This window comes from Myotis brandtii, unplaced genomic scaffold (genome assembly GCF_000412655.1).
Source record: "Myotis brandtii unplaced genomic scaffold, ASM41265v1 scaffold730, whole genome shotgun sequence".
In the NCBI taxonomy this organism is placed as follows: Eukaryota; Metazoa; Chordata; class Mammalia; order Chiroptera; family Vespertilionidae; genus Myotis; species Myotis brandtii.
In genome coordinates this window covers 697820-719637 of record NW_005370887.1, presented here as the reverse complement: position 1 = coordinate 719637, position 21818 = coordinate 697820, and the positions used below count along the sequence as shown (strand labels likewise).

At 36.3% G+C, this 21818-nt stretch overlaps 1 protein-coding gene across 1 annotated transcript in view; it reads right to left on the bottom strand.

The window, feature by feature from the left end:
• MMRN1 (multimerin 1) overlaps window positions 1-21818 on the bottom strand; it is a 70966-nt gene that overhangs the window by 14999 nt on the left and 34149 nt on the right. Inside the window, exons 3-6 of the mRNA XM_014530278.1 lie at window positions 18925-19044; window positions 16198-16304; window positions 6427-6531; window positions 4927-5100 (exon numbers count right to left, since the gene is read on the bottom strand). Of these exons, the coding sequence (XP_014385764.1) occupies window positions 4927-5100; window positions 6427-6531; window positions 16198-16304; window positions 18925-19044 (506 nt within the window). The remainder of the gene's footprint in view (window positions 1-4926; window positions 5101-6426; window positions 6532-16197; window positions 16305-18924; window positions 19045-21818) is intronic.

Below are 21818 nucleotides of genomic sequence, written 5' to 3'. Positions count from 1 at the left end.
GGGAGGAGACATATGTAATACTCTTTGTAATACTTTAAGCAATAAAACAAAATTAAAAAAAAAAGAAAATAAATGACTTTGGGCTTTCTGTCTTAGTAAATAATACCTAATCTTAGGTCATGATTGTTACTAGGTTTCTAGTAATTAAATTTCAGAGTCTGTGTTTTTAGCTTATAAAAACTAATAAATTAACTACAGAGAAATAATTTTATGAGATTCTTAAATGAGGAACAATATGAAATAATGGATACAACATACAACAATAGTTTATAATAACAATAAAATAATAATGAGAGGTTTGTGGCTCACTAAGTCAAATGAAAATAGGGATTCAAGATATACCTTAATTACTATACTATGACACTAATTCTCAACAAAAAGAGAAGAGGCCATTTCCCATTAATGAAGCACATAATATATCCTGTATTAGAAAGCATGGACTGGTCATAAACCAAGAATTGTAAACAGTTCTAAAAATAGCATTAAAAAAAAGAAAGGAAGGAAAGAAAAAGGGCCCTGCACACTATTCAGAACTATTTAGAATATAAAGTGAACATTTAAAATTTTAAAAATTCAAAACAAAGCAAAATGAAACAAAAACCTTGTTATAAAAACAAAAAATGAGAAAAAATAAAACATATTCTTAAGGCATATTTATAATACACATGAAGCACATAAAATGGAAGGTATGTCCATTCCAAAATATAAGCAATGACTACAATGTAAAATACAGGTAACACAATACAAAGTATTTTAAACAACAAGGTTTGAACAGTGGCATATTAAGAAATGAGTAATAGCTACTTTGAAGCCTATACAAAAAAGATGATTATAGGGCTGAAATCTAGTCTCTACATGTATATATTGTGTTAGCAAGTTTCTAAAAATATTTAAGATGCATGAAAGACTTACAGAAAAAGTATTATGAAAGAGCAATTATGCTAAATAGAATAATGGATTATTTGAGCATCTTGATATTATTTAATCTGGTTCTAAGACAAAGCTGTAAATGTTGTTTACATGGATAAATATTTTCCTGAAAATCCTAGACCCTAAAGATCAATGAGCAATATTGACCTTTAGGTTCTAGATTTCCAAAACATATACAAAAATTATTGTATGTTTCTAAACCTACTGAACACTGAAATAAATTTAAAAGGCAAAAAAATTATGTGAAAATCAATTTGTATGTAACAGAAAAAACACACATATGAAGTATGGAATAGTAATCAATTACACATAGCAGCAAAGTACTAAGGAAAGGCTAAATTAATTAGAAAAGGTTACATAGCCACAATTAAGATAAATTATACTGAAATAGCCCTAGCTTTTGTATTTAATAACATAAATAATTACAACAGAAAAGTTTTAAAGTATTCTTATTCCCCAAATTTTATGCATTTAACAGTCACCTATTTATAAAACAAATCTTCATTGTTTCTACTAGTATATGCTACACAGGAAAAAAAATTTGAAAAATTAAATTTCTGATATAGTAAGGTGCTTCTCAACAGCAGTTATTTTCACTGAACTTTCTATAGAATCATTTAGTTATTTCCTGTGTGTTAAAATTGTCTTTTGTCTTTAGCCCTGGCTGGGTGGCTCAGTTGGTTGGAGCTTTGTCCCATGCATCAAAAGGTGGTGGGTTCAATTCCCAGTCAGGTCACATACCTATATTCTGGGTTGGATCACTGGTCAAGGCGTGTATGGGAGGCAACCGATCAATGTTTCTCTCTCACATCAATGTTTCTCTTTTTCTGCCTTCCTCTCTCTCTAAAATCAATAAAACATTTTAAAAATTGTCTTTAATTCTCATAACAACAACTTGATGAAATACAATAAAATACTTAAGGTTAGAAATCAGACTTTCCTGAAAATTATAATCTTATAATTTTGGCTTTCAAATCTTTTTTCAAGAAATGTTTTTTCAAGATTGCACAAGTAAAACTTAAGTGTGCTTGAATTAATTAATGAATTGTGGACAATAACAACAGGTGTTTAATTTCAGGAAATGAAAAACAACATGATCTGAAAGTCCGAATAAGAATAATGGTAGGTAAAAACATTGTAAACAGGTAAAGTTCGATATAGAATCTTGATCAAAGTAATTTTTAAAAAAGTAAACTACAAAAATGAAAATTAGAAGGTCCTTTAGCTGTTACTTATTGAAAAAATTTATTGGATGAAGGGTAAAATTACAGCAGTGACAGAAAAGAAATCAGATTATTAGCTCAAAAACTTGTTTTAGGATCAGAAGATTTTCAGGTAATCCTATGTAATAGAACCCTAATATGCAAATTGACTGAATGGCAGAATGACTGGTCACTATGATGCGCACTGACCACCAGGGGACAGACACTCAACGCAGAAGCTGGGCTCATGGCTGGCGAGCACAGTGGCAGTGGTGGGAACCTCTTCCGCCTCCGTGGCAGCGCTAAGGATGTCCGACTGTTTGACTGCTAGCTTAGGCCTGCTCCTCAGCGTCCGACATCCCCCGAGGGGTCCCAGACTGCAAGAGGGAGCAGGCCCCGCTGAGGGACCTCCCCCTCCACTCCAGTGCACGGGCCTCTAGTATTTCTATAATTTCTTACCAAAAAAAAATCTGTACAAGAATCTAATTTTGCAAAACTACATAAAAGTGCTTTATGTTAACATCTGAGTAGGCACAACATTTTAACCCTATTTGATTCTGTTTCATATGATTCATGTGCCTCTACTTTCTAAAAAAGATGATATTGTATTTGGTGACTTGACAGATATAGTTGATATTAGACACCTTGACATGTCCCTTCCATGGTTGTGAATGTACTAGTATGCCCTATTCATAACGTTCAAATACCTCTTAAGGAGTTGGGGCATTTGATTTTGAACATTTTCTATGGCTGTTAGCAGGTAAGCAATGTTTCTCACCTAAGAACTGGAGTAAACAGGAGAAGAGATTGTGGTTTTGCTAGGCAAGCACAGTACCTGAGAGAGTGAGTTTAGTTTTTGTTGCCTGTATGAACATTCATTAACTAGAAACCCTTTGATTCTCATAATGATTGTGCTCAGTTCACAATTAATGCCTCCCAACGAGGAGGGAATGGTGTTGTTGTTACTTTTGTTGTTATGAGTGTATGTTTCCTGTGTCACTGCCAGAATTTTTGTTAGTAGGTTTACAAAAAGCAGGTGACAGGCTTAATTCTCTCATGTTATGATAACCAAATTTTGCTAAACAAATTTCATTATGGTGGTTATAGTCAATTATATACTGTTTTTATTTACTTCTTGTTCCTGCTATTACTTCGGGAAAAATGTATTCCTCTCTCATGCTTGTCATCAATAAGTTTTTGTCATAGGAGACATGCCAGAAATGTAGAACAGCGTCTTTCTTTCAGTGACTTACTAGCACCAATTATTTACATGATTAAAACAATCATGGATGCTCCTTTACTGGTAGATGATACGGAAATAGAAACTTCCACTTTCTAAAAAATATCTTTTACCTGTAAACCACAGGTGAAAATTAGAAAAACAACAACAATAATGTGCAAGTGATATTGTTCATATTTTTTATATGAACAAAATGAAAGGAACCAATGATCCTGAAACTTAGGAACAAACAATAAACCCAGTGAATCTCGTCACATGTCTGCATGTATCCGATCCTGGGCTCTCTCCGACCTAACACTTCTTATTCCTGCTATTACTTCGGGAAAAATGTATTCCTCTCTCATGCTTGTCATCAATAAGTTTTTGTCATAGGAGACATGCCAGAAATGTAGAACAGCGTCTTTCTTTCAGTGACTTACTAGCACCAATTATTTACATGATTAAAACAATCATGGATGCTCCTTTACTGGTAGATGATACGGAAATAGAAACTTCCACTTTCTAAAAAATATCTTTTACCTGTAAACCACAGGTGAAAATTAGAAAAACAACAACAATAATGTGCAAGTGATATTGTTCATATTTTTTATATGAACAAAATGAAAGGAACCAATGATCCTGAAACTTAGGAACAAACAATAAACCCAGTGAATTGAGATGTTCCTAGTAACCAAAATACTTTCCTAGAATATCCACGCCCTACCTGAAAACCCTTTGGCTAATTAACTCCTCCTGACCATCATTTTATTAGTTGAGATGGTTTCTCTTCATAGAAGCCTTCCCAGGTCTCCTTCTACTGGATTTCTTGAAACTATCAATCAGACCCATTGTACCACGTACTTGACACTACCATAGCAATTACCTGCTATTGATAAATGTCTGTGGAAGGCAGAATAATCCTTCCCTGTCCAAGATGTCCACACCCTAATTCTCTGAACCTGCGAATATGTTATCTTACATGGCAAAGGGCCTTACCAGATGTGATTAAGGTTAAGAACCTTCAGATGAGATTAGCCTGTGTTATCCAGGTGAGCCCAATGCAATCATATGGGTCCTTAAAAGAGGAAGAGAAAGGCAGAAGAGTGGGTCTGAGAGATGTCAGGAGGATTCAACAGTTGTGAGATTTCAAAGATGGAAAAAAAGACATGAGGCAAGAAATGCAGTGAACTCTAGAAGCTGGAAACAAGCCTCAGTTTATAGCCGCCAAGACAATGAAACCTCAGTTTTACAACTGCAAGAAAATGAATTCTGACAACTTGAATTCGCAGGAAATAGATTATCCTGTAGAACCTCCAGGAAGGAATACAGCCTGTTGTTTTAAAGGCACAAAATTCAGACAAAGCTGATTCACATTTGTAAAAAATTATTCCTCTGACCTGAGATGTTTTAGGATATATTTTATTTATGATTTAAAAACAGGTTATTAAAAATATATATTAGACTGATATGCCACCCAATCTAAAGCAAAATACCAAAGTGATATGAGAAAAGATAAATGAGTTTTTTTGCCTTTTGTCTTAACTGAATGAATAATTTATTTTGTTTTACTTTTACCTTTTAGAAAAGATTGAAATTCCCTCCCTTTATCTTCATTGATTTTCTCTTCTAGGGAGGAAAACGTGCTCCTTACATCAGTCACAGCCAGAGAAATGTTGTCAACCCTCTTCTGCAGAAGGGTCAGTTTTACTGCCTGCTGGTTCAGCTGGTCACTCATTTTTTGTGTCACTGCTGTATGGAGAAGAAGAGAACATTGGAAACATTGAAAAATACATATTTAAAACCTTTTAAATTTTATGATAGGTGTAAGGATAATTCAAACAAATCATGTTTGCACTGTATATTTAAAGGTATAGGCTACATGCATTTAGCAAATGGCAAACTGAATTTTACACTATTTAGGGGTAGAAATTTGTCAAAGTATTGTATCAGCTTAGATTTCTAAAATATTTTAACTATGCCCAGAATTTTTAATCTTTTTTTTTTAACAACAAAGAGTTTTTCCTAAAGTCTCAATAGATGAAGAAATTCAGGGTCAGAAAAACAAAATAACTTGCTTAAGGTTACAGAGCTAATGCCTCATCTTCTACTTTCAAATCCAATGCTCCAGCATTAAGTACATGTAGCTGTATACATATAAGTATGTAGATGCATTTATATTCTGAGAAGTATTCTCTACTGAGGTATTTTTTAAGGAGAGATAGATTTTAGCTTAAATCACTTTATTAGCAGTGCTACTGTTCATGCCTTTCAAAGGCACTTCAATAATTCAAGGAGGATTTTATGATATTTTATGAAGATACTGAATTTCAATGCCTTAAAAATTTAGAGTACAATTTCTAAGATATATTCACCTGCATTCTTAAAGAGATCACCTTAATTTGAGTGCCCGATTTTGCATAACTACGCCAAATACAGTGAAGAGATGTTTTTATCAGTAATCAACCTATGTTTCTAATAGATAAAGTTGAGCCTAAAAGAAATGGTAAAGTGTTTATGATTAGGAAGATGAGAAAATATGTAATAGGACCACTTTGTATTAACAAGAGATTCTTGTTAGCTCTTAGTCACAATACTTTTCCCTAGTCAGTGATCAACACCCCTTCTTGATCTCTATCACCACTGGAAGGAAGCCTTCTTAGCTCCCTCCAAAGGAATCAAGCCATTCCTCCCATGTCAAGATTCTTTGATTGCACTCTTTGGAGGACAAAAGTTTGATTTTATTTTGGAAACATGCAAAGGAATCAAGCCATTCCTCCCATGTCAAGATTCTTCCATGATTGCACTCTTTGGAGGACAAATGTTTGATTTTATTTTGGAAACATATGGCGGCATTTTTATTCTCCTCCTGTGTTTGCACACAGAGTAATTCAGGCAGGGAACCGGCATCTCAGCCAAAGATTCGCCCAACATACAGCACCGATAGAAAAGGGTTCGGAGGTGTGTTAATGTGTCATCATAAGACATTTGACAGCCAAGTGATGTCCTGTTTGGAAGTTGTCCTAAATAGCGTTGACAATAATTGGGTTAGGGATGGTAGCTATTACAATCTGTGACCTGGATCTTGCTGCTGCTGTTGCCGCTGCTGCTCGGCTGTTTCTCCGCCAATAGCTGCATGACTCTCAGCCTGGTTGGTGTGTATCAACTGCTGCTGTTCCTGGGCTAGACAGAAGCAAAAAGAGAGGAGAGAGAGTTAAACATGGGGGCTGCCTCATTTTCTTTTTCCAGTCCTGAGCAATAATGTGGCTGACGTTCGTTTTCCTGCCTACTGAAGCAGGCCTGGACGATTGCAGAGTAAGCTGCTCCCCCATCCATAGGGCAGCGTGTGACCCCGCTGATCTTCGAAGTGCGGGGCCCTAATTGTGCTCTGAAAAAAATATTCAGATCTCCTTTTAGATGAACATGGTTGGTAGTCCGGAGAAGCTGTAAACCGGCAGGCTTAAACTGCCTGCATAATTGAGGAGACTTTAAAATCAGCTGTGCTAAAAGCCACAGCAGTTTTATAATTTTCTGCCACAGATTACATGTTTAACAATGCGATTTCCAACTGGTGTCTACTTGGAAATAAGGGAGAGCTACGATTCCTTACTGAAAGAATATCTGTTTAAGTAGTAGGCCACTTAACTGGGTTTTCCCCAGATTTTTAAGAAACGCATAGGCTCAAAACGTAAGAACTGCAAGTAAAAGTAAACTATTACAGAACTCTTCTCAAGGGGGCCAACCTGCAAAACCAGTAAAATTTCAGAAAATTGAAAGTCTTATGACATAAATCTCTCTGTTAAAAAATCACTTATATTTCCCATAAATCAAATAATATTTTGAATGACAATATAAATTTTTCATTGGGGAAAACAATTTAAAGGAAGACATTAAAATATTGACTATATTAAGTAATGCCTGTCTGTAATTTTCAGACCTCTAATGAACTATTTTATTCATTGAAGTCTGCATATCAGACATGAGAAAACAAGTGTTTTGTGTCTGTACTTCTTCCCATGTGAAATTATGTACCAATGAAACTTCACCTCTTTACCGTGAAACAGCACATGGTAATTATGCTCTCTAGGCCTACGTGGCTGAGACAATAACACTAAAGCATCTTCACTCCATAGAAAGTATATTTGGCGTTAATTTTAGTCTCTTATGTTAGACTGAATTTTGCATTGTTTTTCTTCAGAGCATTGAGCTAAATTAATAAATTTCCATTCATGCCCAAGGTTTATGTTTTTATTTTGTCCACCCCCTCACCCTGCTGTGTTATAGAAAGTCCTATATAATCATTGATATATTTGGTTGAAGAAGACAATCTACAGCTTGGGAAAAAGTGAACTTATTTGGGGGCTGCGGTATGTGGTGGGAAGTTTTGATTTTCACCCAGCCTGAGTGGCTCAGTTGGTTGAGTGTCATCCTGTGCATTGAAAGGTTGCTGGTTCAATTCCTGGTCAGGGCACATACTTGGGTTGTGGGTTCTATCCCCAGTCGGGGCATGTACAGAAGGCAACTGATTGATGCTTCTCTCTCACATAGATCTCTCTCTCTTTCTCTTTCTCTCTTTCTCTCAAGCATGTCTTGTAGAATACATGATGACTGGAATTCCTATTGTAACAACATCTGAGAAATATTTCCAGAGCTAACAGTTTCTGGTCCATGTTGTGCACTAGAGTCTTTATGAAACATTCAGTGTTTTAGCAGAATCAGCAAGTTGTTTGATGCTTACTTTAGTTTACTTGTTAGTACATAATATTTTTCCATAAATATTATTCAAGAATTTATAATAAAGTATTAATATTTGTTAGTCTGGAACATCTTTTTTTAAAAAATATATTTTATTGATTTTTTACAGAGAGGAAGGGAGAGGGATAGAGAGTTAGAAACATCGATGAGAGAGAAACATCAATCAGCTGCCTCCTACACACCTCCTACTGGGGATGTGCCTGCAACCAAGGCACATGCCCTTGACCAGAATCGAACCTGGGACCTTTCAGTCTGAAGGCCAACACTTTATCCATTGAGCCAAACTGGTTAGGGCTGGAACATCTTTTAATATACAAAATAACAACTGAATTGGTTGTTAAATGTTTGAATATGGCCCCTGACCCCTCCCACCCTATCCTCATAATCAAGAGGCAGATTGGTTTAGGTATTAATGTCCCTTACTGAAGTGGAGTGACCTCAACAAAATCACAGGAATTTTACATAGGGTTTATTTCTAGAGGCTCACAACTTTGCTAAAGCTTTATTACAAATAGTAAGGCATTGTTTTATGTTGCATTATATTCTAATGAAATCAGATCTCTTTATCTCACTCTTTGTATTGCATGTTGTCCTCTGATTGTGGAGATTACAACACTGGATATCATGTAGTTTCCTTCTGTATTTGAGAAGGACTGGCAAAGCAGGGAATCACACACACACACACACACACACACACACACACACACACACACTCGCAAGATCATGTGGGCATTTTAACTCTCCTAGGGTCATATTTGAGTCAGGGCACTTTATCCTCATAGTTCTCTCTATGCCACGCAGTCCAGGCAAGATCCTGAATATGCAAGAAGTGAAAACAAACCTGGGTATAAGGTCAAGTGTCAAGAATAGAAAGGAGATAAATGAAGAGGTAAAATCTAATTTTCTATTGACCTTAGGATCAAAAGAATTTCAAATAAATTTACTTAATGTGATCTGGAAAAATGCTATTGCATTGCAAACAAGAGAATAGAATGTGACATACTGGAGTGAATCAGCAGATTAGAAATAAAAGTTAAATAAAAGCAGATTAGAAAAAAATAAATAAATAACAAGTAATTTTCTTTAGAAAGAAAGTGAAAGGGATAAAGAATAATACATAGAAGTATCAAGTGAAAGTCTTCAGTTTTCTTGAACACTGATCTTTGGTGATTCACTCCTCATTATGTGGAAACGTAATATATACGAAATGAGAAAATTTTTCTCCCTAATTTTGTGAAATTTTAAAAAGACGGATTTAAAAGAAAGTGTAATTGGAAAAATACTTTAAATATTGCATGACAAAAAACTAGTGTGATTGTGTGTGTGCACTAAACTTTCCATTTACTCTTAGCTATAGTTTTTAAATTTATTGCGATAGGAGGAAATAGCTGAGAAAATTATATTCCTAAGGTAAAAAATAAACAAATAAATAAATTAGTAAGCACCACACAAAGATCTTTGGATACAATTGTCATAGGAACCTCTTTTCTCTGAAACTCATTGGATGGGGTCCCTGCCAATGCTGTTAAAAACTTTAAATGCCTGTTTAACAAATTCAATTGTTTACGTTATCTTTTTCTAGCTCTGTTTGTTGACTGGAGTTCAACTTGCATTCATCCCAATTTATTCATGGGATTCAGCTGGTGGAGAAGTGCTGCTAGAATCTCTGGCAGTGGAGTCAGTTACTCTCCTGTGATAAAGTTCCCATTTGATCGATGCGCTTTATTTTTTTCACTTAGCAATCTTTCTGTCTTCCCATATGTATTCTCTACCACAAGGACTGCCGCAGATCCTAGGTTTTCCAGGCAATCTATTTTATCTTGCACTTAAGCACAGACCCTTGCTTTGTCCTATAGGACATTGATTTCTGTCTTTTTTTTCTTGATTCTTTCTAAGAGATAGACACTGAGACAAAAAAAAAGCTTTTATTTATGCACTTCAGATTTTTAAAAAATTCAATATATTTTTAAAAGGTTTCCTTTTTATTCTCTTCTCCCAATACAATTACTCTTTTTTTCCCCCTTGCACTGTAAACTCTGACCTTGGTAGATTAAGGACTCAGAGAAGCAAGCAAGGTCAGCAAGTGTCAAGAGCAACAGCTTCCTTATTAGATAAATTTTCTTTTCTTTCTTTTTTAAATTACACAAGTGTTATTGGTGGATGTTTTTTCCCCAGGCCTTTGAGACATATGGAGGAAGTCATTATGCCAACTCAGTAATGAGAAAGCTTGCTCTCTCTTCCTTAGGAACCTGCCTGTGTGGCTTGACAAGACCAGTGTCCAGCTGATCCTGCAACATGAAGTGAATGCTTGCACGGTGCAGTTCAGTGCATACATAAAGATTTACTGAGATTTAGTAGTTAGATTGAATAAGGCAATTTGGAGCAACAAAGACTTTTTTGACAAAATGCATCATAATTTTATTGAGCAATATGTTTGTAGGAGGCAATCTTCTTTCTCAAAGAGGAAAGTATTAGTCGCTACCTGGAAGAATTAGATATGCAAAAATATAAGCAATAGAAGGTTTTTTTTCTGTTTTAAATATTATAACTCACTTCATATTAATTGAAACAATATTTTAAAATAATCTTATTGGAAAAGCCCCATTTAAAAATGTTAATTACAATAGCTCTTACATAATTTATTGAATTATTTCACAGCATTTGTGAAATAAAACATTTTTATATATTCATAACATATGGTAGGGATCAGTTTATTCCAATAACTGCATGACATATTTTAGAATATCTGTGATAGATTGTATCTATATATATAAAAGGCTAAGTGACCGTTAAGACCAGATGACGGGACCCCGGCTAGTAGCTATGACACACAGAAGATGCTCAATGCAGAGCTGCCCCCTGGTGGTCAGTGTGTTCCCACAGCCAACTTCCCATGGCCAACCAACCTCTTGTGGTCCCTCTCCCCAGCTGGCCGGCCCTGATCACCTTGATCGGCCTCATCGGGACTGGGCGAGATGGCCCTAATCAGCCCCGATAGCTGGCCAGGCTGAGGGACCCCATCCATGCATGAATTCTTGCACAGGGCCTCTAGTATAAATATAATTTTATAAAAAGGCTAATATGCAAAGTGTCCCCTCAGGAGTTCAACCGGGAGACCTGGAGTTCAATCACTCACTATGACATGCACTGACCACCAGGGGGCAGTGCAGAACATGACAGGCGAACAGCAGCAGCTGTGGTGGAGCACTGAGGGAGTGAGGGAAAGAGGAGGCAGGGATGCGTGGAGAGGGGAATCTGATCAGCCCTGATCGCCAGCCAAGCCTAGGGACCCTACCCAGGCACTCATTTTGTGTACCGGGCCTCTAGTAATTTTATAAAAGACCTTTTTCCCCTTTTTACCTTTTTCCTGTGTAGAGGATCTGACTAAAACTGACTGGATTATTTTGAACAGATTTACCAAGAAGTTTTTCTTTTCTCCTCTCTAATCTAACATTATTTGAACTTAAATTTCTGTTCTTTGTGTCATTAGAGAAAGCCACACGGTCCTTATTCTACTTCAGAACATTTTAGAGACATCTACTAAAAAAGTACATTATTGCAAATTTTATAAAATTGGTTTAAAAAGTATGTTGTTAATGACATTTCAAAAACACATCTCAGGTATCATATAAAATTAGGTCCCTTTCTGACAAACCATTTGACCCTCAAAAAGGTATAACAAATGTAAAATATATTAAAACTATTACATTGCCATTGGATTTGATGCTCCTTTTTTCAACAAAATTCTATTCGCTTAGACTTTTTTTTTTAAAAATTGGTTTTCTCTTGAAAGTATGATTAATATTTTTAATAATCTAGAACTCGTTACCAGAATTTTGACATCTGAGTTACTTCAAAAAGAGCATGTGTGGAGGTTCAGTAATATTATAAACAGCATGTTGCAGGATAAGACACAGTAAGAGTTGCTCCCTTATTTTGAATCCTGACATTCCTTCCTAACAGATGGAGTGGATCTATAGAGACAGAGGAAAAAAGAAAAAGACAGAGGGGGTACCAAGTGGAGGAGGAGACATAAAAGAGTATAGTTGCTAGCAGCTCTAATTTATCCCTGACCTATTAATCTCTTTTATATCATTTAAAAGATCTTCCTCCTAGGACAGGGGTGGGCAATCTTTTCGTGAGTGCGTGCCAAAACCAGCAAAATCTCTGACTCAAAATTCTTCTGGGTGCCAACCCTAATTTTTTGAGAACATGTTACGCCTACTTGATATCTCTTACGGTGTACGTATGTGAAGAACCTTGAAGAAAAAATAAAATTCATTTGAGCGACAAAAACACAGTATATGATGATGAAAAATACATTTATTTTTTAATGTATACACGGACATTGATAGTCCGACAGAAAACTTTATGACCATTTGATATTATCAGTGGGAATTTTGCTGCTGCATCACTGATGACAGAGATTTTACATCAGGTTTATATTTCGTGACCTTCAGAGATATGCACGAGCTACTACTTTCATCCGTCAGGCTACTCCTATTACGAGACTTAACAAAATTCATCATTGAGAACAAAGATTCACAAGCGTATGTGGATGAAACCAAAACACTGTTCGGATATAGAAAGGCAAGGAGAGTTAAGGCAGAGGCATAGAAATTGCTCTTCCCCTCTCTCTTCAATCCATGTCTATGGTCTTTAAGATAACTTGTTATGTAAAATTATTTATTTATCTAAGATGCACCTACACTGAATTTATCTGAAAAATAAAAAAGTCGATATTAAGAAAAAAAATTGTAAATGGAAGATTATAAGAGAGGGTTTCGCATGCCAGCAAAAGTTACTGGCGTGCCATGTTTGGCACGCATACCAGGGGTTGCCCACCCCTGTCCTAGGATATAAACTTAAATAAAGTTTTTATTTTTGTTTTATAAAATTTATTTTGCTTGTGAGGAGGAAATTTGTTGGGGAGGCAGGGATTTGTGAAATGTATGCAGTATTTCACACATTTTCTATGAATATTATTTCTAAAATAATCTCCTGATGTGAAGGACTAGCACTGAAGTAATTATGGTAGTTACACAACCAAGGTATTCCAAACACTTCAGGGCTCTGAAGAGGTTTAAAGAATGAATCAGTCACACTGGTTATTCTTGCCATATTTGGGGTGGCTTGTCATATGAGACAGCATAGAGAGTGTTGTCAAAGGAAACCTGACAATTGTTTCTCCCATATAAGAATACAAGGCTGTTGGCACATATATAAAGTGTGATAAAAAGGGGTGGAGGAACTTGACATGTAATTGGGTAGGAATCAGAAGGGGGAGGGCAAAAACACACCCCAGGATAGATGAGATAATAAAGAATGGTTGAAGGACAAAGAGACACAGTAGTTCTTGATACTACCAGTGCATCAATTGCACTAATAAAAAATTCAATAGCTTGTACTGCAATAAAACTGAAGAGTACGATGGTCAGAATATTGTAGGGAGCAACCGTAGGTTCTTTTAGAATTGCAGTGGTATTAGAATTAATTGTATGACAATCTCACACAATAGGCATATCAGCCATCAGAAAATTATTCCTGTTCTCGATTTCAATAGAAAGAAGACCTCTCCACAGCAGCTTATCAGCAGCAGGTACCTGAACTGTAACTAATTCTAATTATAGTATTGTGACAGAAGGTCATAGTCAAAATGGTTCTGGGACATTTTGGTTAATGGGGATTCAAGGTAACAATTTATAAATCTAGTGTTAAAGTAATCCACTGGCTGCTTCTACTTAGAACACAAGGTGTCATTAAACATTTAAAACTAAACTATTTGAATTTAATTTAAATATCCTATATAATAAAAGCCTAATATGCAAATTGTCCCCTGGATGGAGAGTTTAACCAGGAGTTTGATGGGGGGGGGGGGGGGGAGGCTGGCCCAATGACCCACCCGGAGCCCCTCCCCACAGCCGGCCCTGCCCCCAATTGTCCATCCCTCCCCCATCAGGGGGCAGGGCAGGCCAGCCAACCACAGGAAGGGAGGCCCCAGCCGGCGGCCACTAGGGACCCTACCCGTGCATGAATTGCGTGCCCTGGGCTTCTAGTTTCATATAATACTTTGAGAAAAGGGGAATAACAGTACATAGTAGATATTCAAAATTGTCAGCTAGTCTTGTTTCTCGTGTGTACATTTATAATGACGAAATTCTATGTGTGTGTGTGTGTGTTTTTTCCCCTCTTGGGTGTATTATTAATCTATATGAGTTAACCCTTGCAAAAACATGGGCTTGAACTGTGTGGGCCCACTCATAAGTGGATTTTTTCCAATAAATATACAGCTGGCCCTCCGTATCCCAGGGTTTTGCATCTGCAGATTCAACCAACCCAGGTGGAAAACAGTTTTTTTGTGGGGGTTTTCAGCCTAGTTACGGAGGGTTGAGCCATGTCCCGAAGGGCGGAGCCCAGTCATCAGCGGTTTGGAATCCACAGATGCTGAGGGCCCACAGTATACACGGCAATATTTCATTTTATAAAAGGGAGTTGAGCATCTGTGGATTTGGGTCTCTCTGTGTAAGTCCCGTGACCAATCCCCCATGGAACTCAAAAGTTATATGTGGATTTTTTACTGTGTGAGGTGTTAGCACCCCTAACTCCTGCATTGTTCAAAGGTCAACTGTAGTCGGCATAAAAAAACAAAGCCTGGAGCAACAGCAGTCCTTATCAGCTTTGGGGAACAAACTTTGCTTCCTGCCATATAGCTGCATCCAGCCCCTCTGTACCATGGGATGTGTAATGACATTCTAAATTTCCAGGAAGGTATACTGTGAACAACACTTGAATCTTTAAGAAATGATGATGGAATTAATATTCCTAGCAAATCCTTCTTTATATAAGAGAAACACAAAAATAATCTTAGACTTTAGAAATATAATTCTAAATACTGCCCAGAACTTTCAGCCATCTGCCAAATACAGACTATAAACAAATACGTTTTACCACTGTGAGCACAACTATGCACTCGTAGAAGTCCAAAGTCCTTTGAAAGCAGTATCATGCTTTATGCTTGGATTTTTAAAGAATATCCTAAATTATCTTGTTTCCAAATATTTGGGTGCAGATATTTTGTTTAAAAGTTTACTTTACCTGATTATAAATGAAATACATATACATGTTATACTCTGAAAATGTATTAAATTTTTTAACATCTCTGAAAGTCAGACCCAGAACAAATAGCATTACAATGAAATTTCTCTTTAGATTCTCATTGAATTGGGCTAGAAGAACCATATGTAAGTAATATCTCTAGCTAAATTGCAGGCTTCCTATAGCTTCTGTACTAGTATAACAATTTTCTTTTTTTAAATATGAATCATAATGGTTTCTCCACACTTACATTAATTTTTAATCACAGTCTCCTACACCACTGAATTCCCCACCACTGCTAATGGCCTTTCTTGTAATATTCATTCATTTAAAATATGTATGCTGATACCATATCTTCTTTTTCAAAGGAAACCTGTTTAAAGCCATAAGCAAAATAATAGTCGCATGGATGTTAGGCCACAGCAGGCTACCATGTGTTTGATCAGATCTTGCTACCAGAAAACCCTTATAATCTCAGTTGAAAAAAAATGGCTCCATTAGGATTTTTTAAAAAGCAGAATAATTCATGCCATATTTGTATATAGTCTTTAAAACTGAGTTTCATTTATAAAGACAATATTATTTAAAATAATTGAACTGGAAAAAATAGAGTGTAGTTTTTTTTTTTATTTTACATAGGGTCATGTCTAATGATAATTTTTAAAAAAATTAGGATTTCTAGTATTTTAATAAGGCATGTTTCTACAGCACATAGCTAAGAAAAAAAGCAAGCTATTTAATGAGATCTCCATTCACCCATTATGTAAAACCAACATAAAAATAAGGGGAGAATTTAAAAGACAGATTATGAGATTTTAGGGTACTATAATAGCTACCAAGTTAGGGGGCACTGAAAAGGTAAGTCCTAATAGTTTGGTTACATGTTAGTTAACTGATTCAAAAGGGAAAATGCAACTCTTTTCTTCACTAGGATCAGTTGCTTATTCTTCAGAAGTTTATGCTTCTAATTGTTATTACAAAATTAGTGTTAGACGATACCTTTTAGCTGACATTTTGCTCCACTGAATCCAGGACAGCATTTCCATTCCAATGAGGTAACAATTTTATGTTGCATCCTGTAGACAGGATTTGATATCCTCTGAGATCTAGAGAGGAGAGCAATTGCAGGAAATGGGTTATTTGCCTCACGTTCAATCATCACTTGGAGTAATTAATGTAAAGCGTTTGGGATGATTTCTGAAATATAATAAGCATTCAGTAAGCGTTATCGGTTGTTATTATTATCATTACTATGATTAGTATATTTATCGTTAATGTCATTGTCAAGATGAGATTTCTTTAAACACATTAAAAATGTGTTAAAGGTCATACTATTTGATATTTTAAATTTATGCCTCTCATTACATTTCTAAAGATACTATAGCTTTTCCTTTTATAATGCGTTTCACTAAACCAATGTTAAAAGTTATTTTTTTTTGTAGTTTACACTCTTTTTTTAAAATGTTGTTTTATTGCTTAAAGTATTACAAAGAGTATTACATATGTCTCCTTTTTTTCCCCAAAAGTTATTTTGATTCTCATTTTTCAATAGTCTATAGAGGCAATTTAGTTTTATTTCAATTCTCATTATTTCTTATATTGTTATAGTTAAAAGGATCCTTTTTACTCCTGATCAATAACAAACAACTTACAACAAATTGGATATTAGTAATCTAATTGAAATTATGATAGCCACTGTGGTTTTAGCCTGAACTTTCTCATTTCTCACATTTTAAAATCACACCATATATTATTTTGTTCATATAGTATTTCTCTGAGAGGGGTTGGGGAGAGAGGAAAAGGTCTAACATGATAAAATATTTCTGAGAAGGAAGCATGAAAGGGAATTCTAGAAACTATAACATTTCGAGAATCAATATAAATAGTGAATAATACACAATTGTAGGCTCAAGGTATGTAAATGCAAGTCATAAATACAATTTGGCCATATTGTTTTTATCCCCATGACTTCAGTATTTAGTTAATATTTATCAAATGGGTCTATGAAATGGACCTATATCATTTTGTTTAATTCTCATATAAGTTCTATAAGGAAAGTATTATTATCCCAATTTGCTAATGAAGAAGCTGTGGAACAGAGAGATGAAATAATTTGCTCGAAGTCCCATATCTAAAAGTAATCAAGCTGGGGTTTTCACCCATGCTGTGCGGGTTAGCCTCCCTGGTATGATCTAGTGTTTGTCATATACAACTACTTGGAAATACTGTAGTCACTTTCATAAATAAACCCTTTATTTACTATGTGGAGGAAATACATTATAATGGACTGGGCTTTGCTTTGGGAGACTTGGATTTTAGTTTCTGCTGCAACAATGGGTAATTCAAAATGTATGAGGTTATTCCTCAATTTTCAGATGACCTCTAAGACTCATTTTATCTCTAAATGCAGGCTAATCATATATTTCTGCTCATTTCAGTAAATTATATTCAGTAAATAACTTTGTCCAGTGAAATATCATCTCCAGTCCAGAAGCTAAAGCTAAATAGGAAGTAAGGCAGGTGGGAAAAGGACTCCTTCGAGTTTATAAGGATGAACTCAAGCAGTTAGCTGCATTATTGTCAGAGCCAATGTTCCCTGCTTTGGCAAACTGGATTTCTGCTGTATGCTGCTCAGATGTAATGAACAAGAAGGTGACAAACATTGCATTGGTACTGAAATAGTGAATAAATGGAGAGATCCATTCAAAGGTAGAGAAAGGTAAGAGATGAAAATAAAGATACATATTCCTGGTTTATTTAAAAAGCTCACCTTGAACTCAGAAGGGCAGGATGATACATGTTTCTGTGGTAACATTTTCATTACTAAAGAATTAACCAGGCATTCTTTGTACCTCATGTCGACAAGGAAAGTGTCACAAAGGGAGTAGATGCTGAAAGCAGAACTGGAGCTCAGCTCTCCCAAATCCCTAAGATGTACTTAGCTCTCTGGACCATGAACTGTAGCTATTCCTCAGGGACTGAGCAACACCTTGATTTTATGTATTCTTACTGCACACTGTTCCAGATTGCCGATGTGTCAGATTCATTGCCTGAGTTATTCGTATGACAATTTGCATAACATTAGCCATCATGACCTGAATAACAATTTTAGCTTTTATTGCACATTCTTCTGAAATACCCCCAGCTAAGCTATTGTGACTGTATGAATTCAGAGAATTTATCAGTTACTCAGCCCCACATATTAGAACAATTACATGGGTTTTTAAAAAAAATGAAAACTAAATAACATGTGTCATTAAAATAGACACAAAAAGAAAGGCCCCACGGAGCTGCTTTACTATGCATAACTGCAATTGGTGGCCTGCCACACTGTGGACTTCTCTCTAACCTATAATGAAAGGGAAATTATCAATAAACCTCTAAAGCTGTGTGTGAATTTCATAAGGAAATGAAGGCTAGGATTGTTGATAAGGTTACAGAATAAACATAATAACAGTAGTAAAAAAAGAAACAAGCATGAGAGTGAACATTTATTAAAGATATTAGTATAAGGATAGCCCTGCATTATCTCACATATTATAAAAACACTCATTTAGGCAAGTATTAGTAGTATCTGCATTTTACTTATCCATGATCATACATATAGTTTAATGTGATGACCCTACTCTATATATGTATTTGAGATGATTAACTTTCTCCATATATATGCCAGGCCATACACAATTTTGATGCAAGAAATTACTATTTTCAAGAACCATGACATACCTCTGGGGACAGAGCCCACTGTTCCAGCCACAAGGCCTTCTCCCACTCGGAACGTGAGTGACTTGGTTGTCCAGTACCACTGTGGGAGACAATCTGGTGTGCACATAAGCACACCAATTCCTAAGGAAGAGATCATTTTTGTTAGGAAAAATCACTGTCAAAGAATTCCTTTTATCAAAATTATTTTCATGGAATTATATCTATTTCTGTGCTAGTACAGAAGATCAGATACCTTGAAATATTGATGTCTAGCTTTAAAGTATCTAGAGAGGATAGAAACTACATTTGTTACTGCATTGCTGTACTCGTGGGAAGTAAAGAAACACTGTAAGATCAAAGTAAATTAAGCATAAATCAGAAGTAAAACCAAAACCTGTGTTGTTTGGCTGTAAGCTAAGTCAAAATCCAAGATTGCTCTTATGGCAAGTACCAATATTAGGACCAAGATTGGAGATCCAGATCTAAGTTCATTACCTCTATATCATAATGTGCAGTAAGACAGAAGTAAAGAAATAAATGGTGTAAGGATCAAAAAGAGGAAAAAATAACTCTTTTGAGCTGCAGATGATATGGCTATGAATAAAGAAAAAATGAAATAGTCTAGATGCAAATGATTACAATTAATAAGAGAGTTCAGCAATGTGGGTAAGATCAACATAAACATTTTTATAATTAATGAAAAGTTTAGCCACATCTTTAAGATCAGTTACAGTTCAATGTACCAACAACAAATTTTTAAAAATACTGTATGCATTAGCAAAAATAATATTACCTTGTTATATCCAACAAAAAATGTGATATTTAATATATGAATATTGTAAGCTTTATTGAAAAGCCTGAAAAAAAGTCCAGTACCTTATGTTCATTGACGGGAAGAGCCAATGTAAAGATATCAATTCTCATCAATTTACTCTATAGAATCAATGCATTTTTAATCAAACCTTAGTTTGATACAAGTAAATAAGCTTGTTATATAATTTCTTATGAAATAAACTAAAAACATAAATTCCAGATATTTCTGGTTATGGCCACAACAAAAGCACCAGATTTACCTTGGTAAAAACTATAAAGCTGGACAAGGTATCTATACTAATAAAAGGGTAATATGCTAATTAGACCGGACATCTTCCAGACATCCTTCCAGACAAGGCCACAGCAGCTGCAAGGACCAAGGGCCTGCAGCCACAGAGGCTGTGAGGGCCAGTCCAGCACCACGGTCCCTTTTGCAGAGGCCATGGGAAAAGGCATCACAGAAGGCAGAAGGAAGAAGGAAGAAGGGAGAAGGGAGAAGGGAGAAGGGAGAAGGAAGGGAGAAGGACAGCACCGAGGGAGAAGGGAGAAGGTGGCAGTTAGGCAGTTAGGGTGATTAGGCCAGGAGGGGAGACCAGTTAGGCGGTTAGGGGGATCAGGCCAGTAGGGGAGACCAGTTAGGCAGTTAGGGGGATCAGGCTGGCAGGGGAGAGCAGTTAGGGGCATCGGGCAGGCAGGCAGGTGAGCAGTTAGGAGCCAGTGGTTCCAGATTGCAAGAGGGATTCCAGATTGGAGAGGGTGCAGGCCAGGCTGAGGGCCCACCCCCCCCCATGCACAAATTTTATGCACCAGGCCTCTAGTATCTATATATAGAAAAACCTAAGGGACCGGCCAACCATTTGACCGGTAGCTATGACATGCACTGACCACCAGGGGGCAGACGCTTAACGCACAGGCATGGAAACATGGAGCAGACTGATGAATCTCACAGGGAAGGGGGTGGGGGGAGGGCGGGAAGAGATTAACCAAAGATCCTATATGCGTACTAGAGGCCCGGAGCATGGATTCGTGCACTGGTCGGGTCCCTCGGACTGGCCTGCAGGGATCAGGCTGAAACTGGCAGTCCAACATCCCCTGAGGGGTCCCAGATTGCAAGAGGGCACAGACAGTGCCTCTAGTATAACAATATTTTTCAGGTGTTGGACAAAGACAACACAGCAATAGAATTCTTGAGAGAAAGGGACACACATGCATGATTTAAACTCCATATTTGATCTAATTTTCTGCCTGGGAACAGTTTTTAAATTGCATCTTTGGGTAGACCCTAAAAGAAAGATAATACTGGGTGAAGAAAACAGAGCTCTGAGTGTGGGGCTGCTGAGGAGGTTAGAATATGTGGGAAAAGTTAAATAAAACATGGGACAGGTCATTTTAAAGGTCAACCTTGGGGTACTCTTGCATCTTGGGCTGAATACCACGCTGTGCTTGAAAAGAGTAGGAAAAGAGGGAGAAGCCTTATTCCTGGTTGCGATAGATAGATGATAGATAGATAGATAGATAGATAGATAGATAGATAGATAGATAGATAGATTGTTTGTGAGAATAAATAACAGGGTCACTGGCTATTAAAATTCTAAGTAGTAAAACAATCTCATGACAAATAGCTGAGTAGGCAAAAAAGCATAGCAGCAGATTGCTCATGACCTGGCAATCTCTGGTCTGGTATAAAATGGAAGAATTATCCATAGAACCCCTGGTGTGACTTGTAATTAGGTTTATGCTATGATGTTAAAAATGGAAATACAATTTTAAAGTCAAATTATCAAGAAATATGTTTAAAAATAGAAAATTAAGCATGGTAAAATGGTGACAGGCAGAATAAGATAAATGTGATGATCCCAGACAAGCATTTTGCTTAAATCTAGAAATCCTTTGTATTTTTCCAATCGGATTATGTGCATGGAGAGCAGGTACTTTGAAGTGGTCAGCTTTCCATGGGGTGGTACCCCTGCAAGCAGCAGACTGCATCTGGGATTCTCTTTATGGGCAATAACACCATTGCTATTGTGAAGCAACATGTACTAAAAAAAAGCTTGTATTGATTCTTTGATTTTTCCAAGTTAATAGGTAAAAGGTCTTTTTTT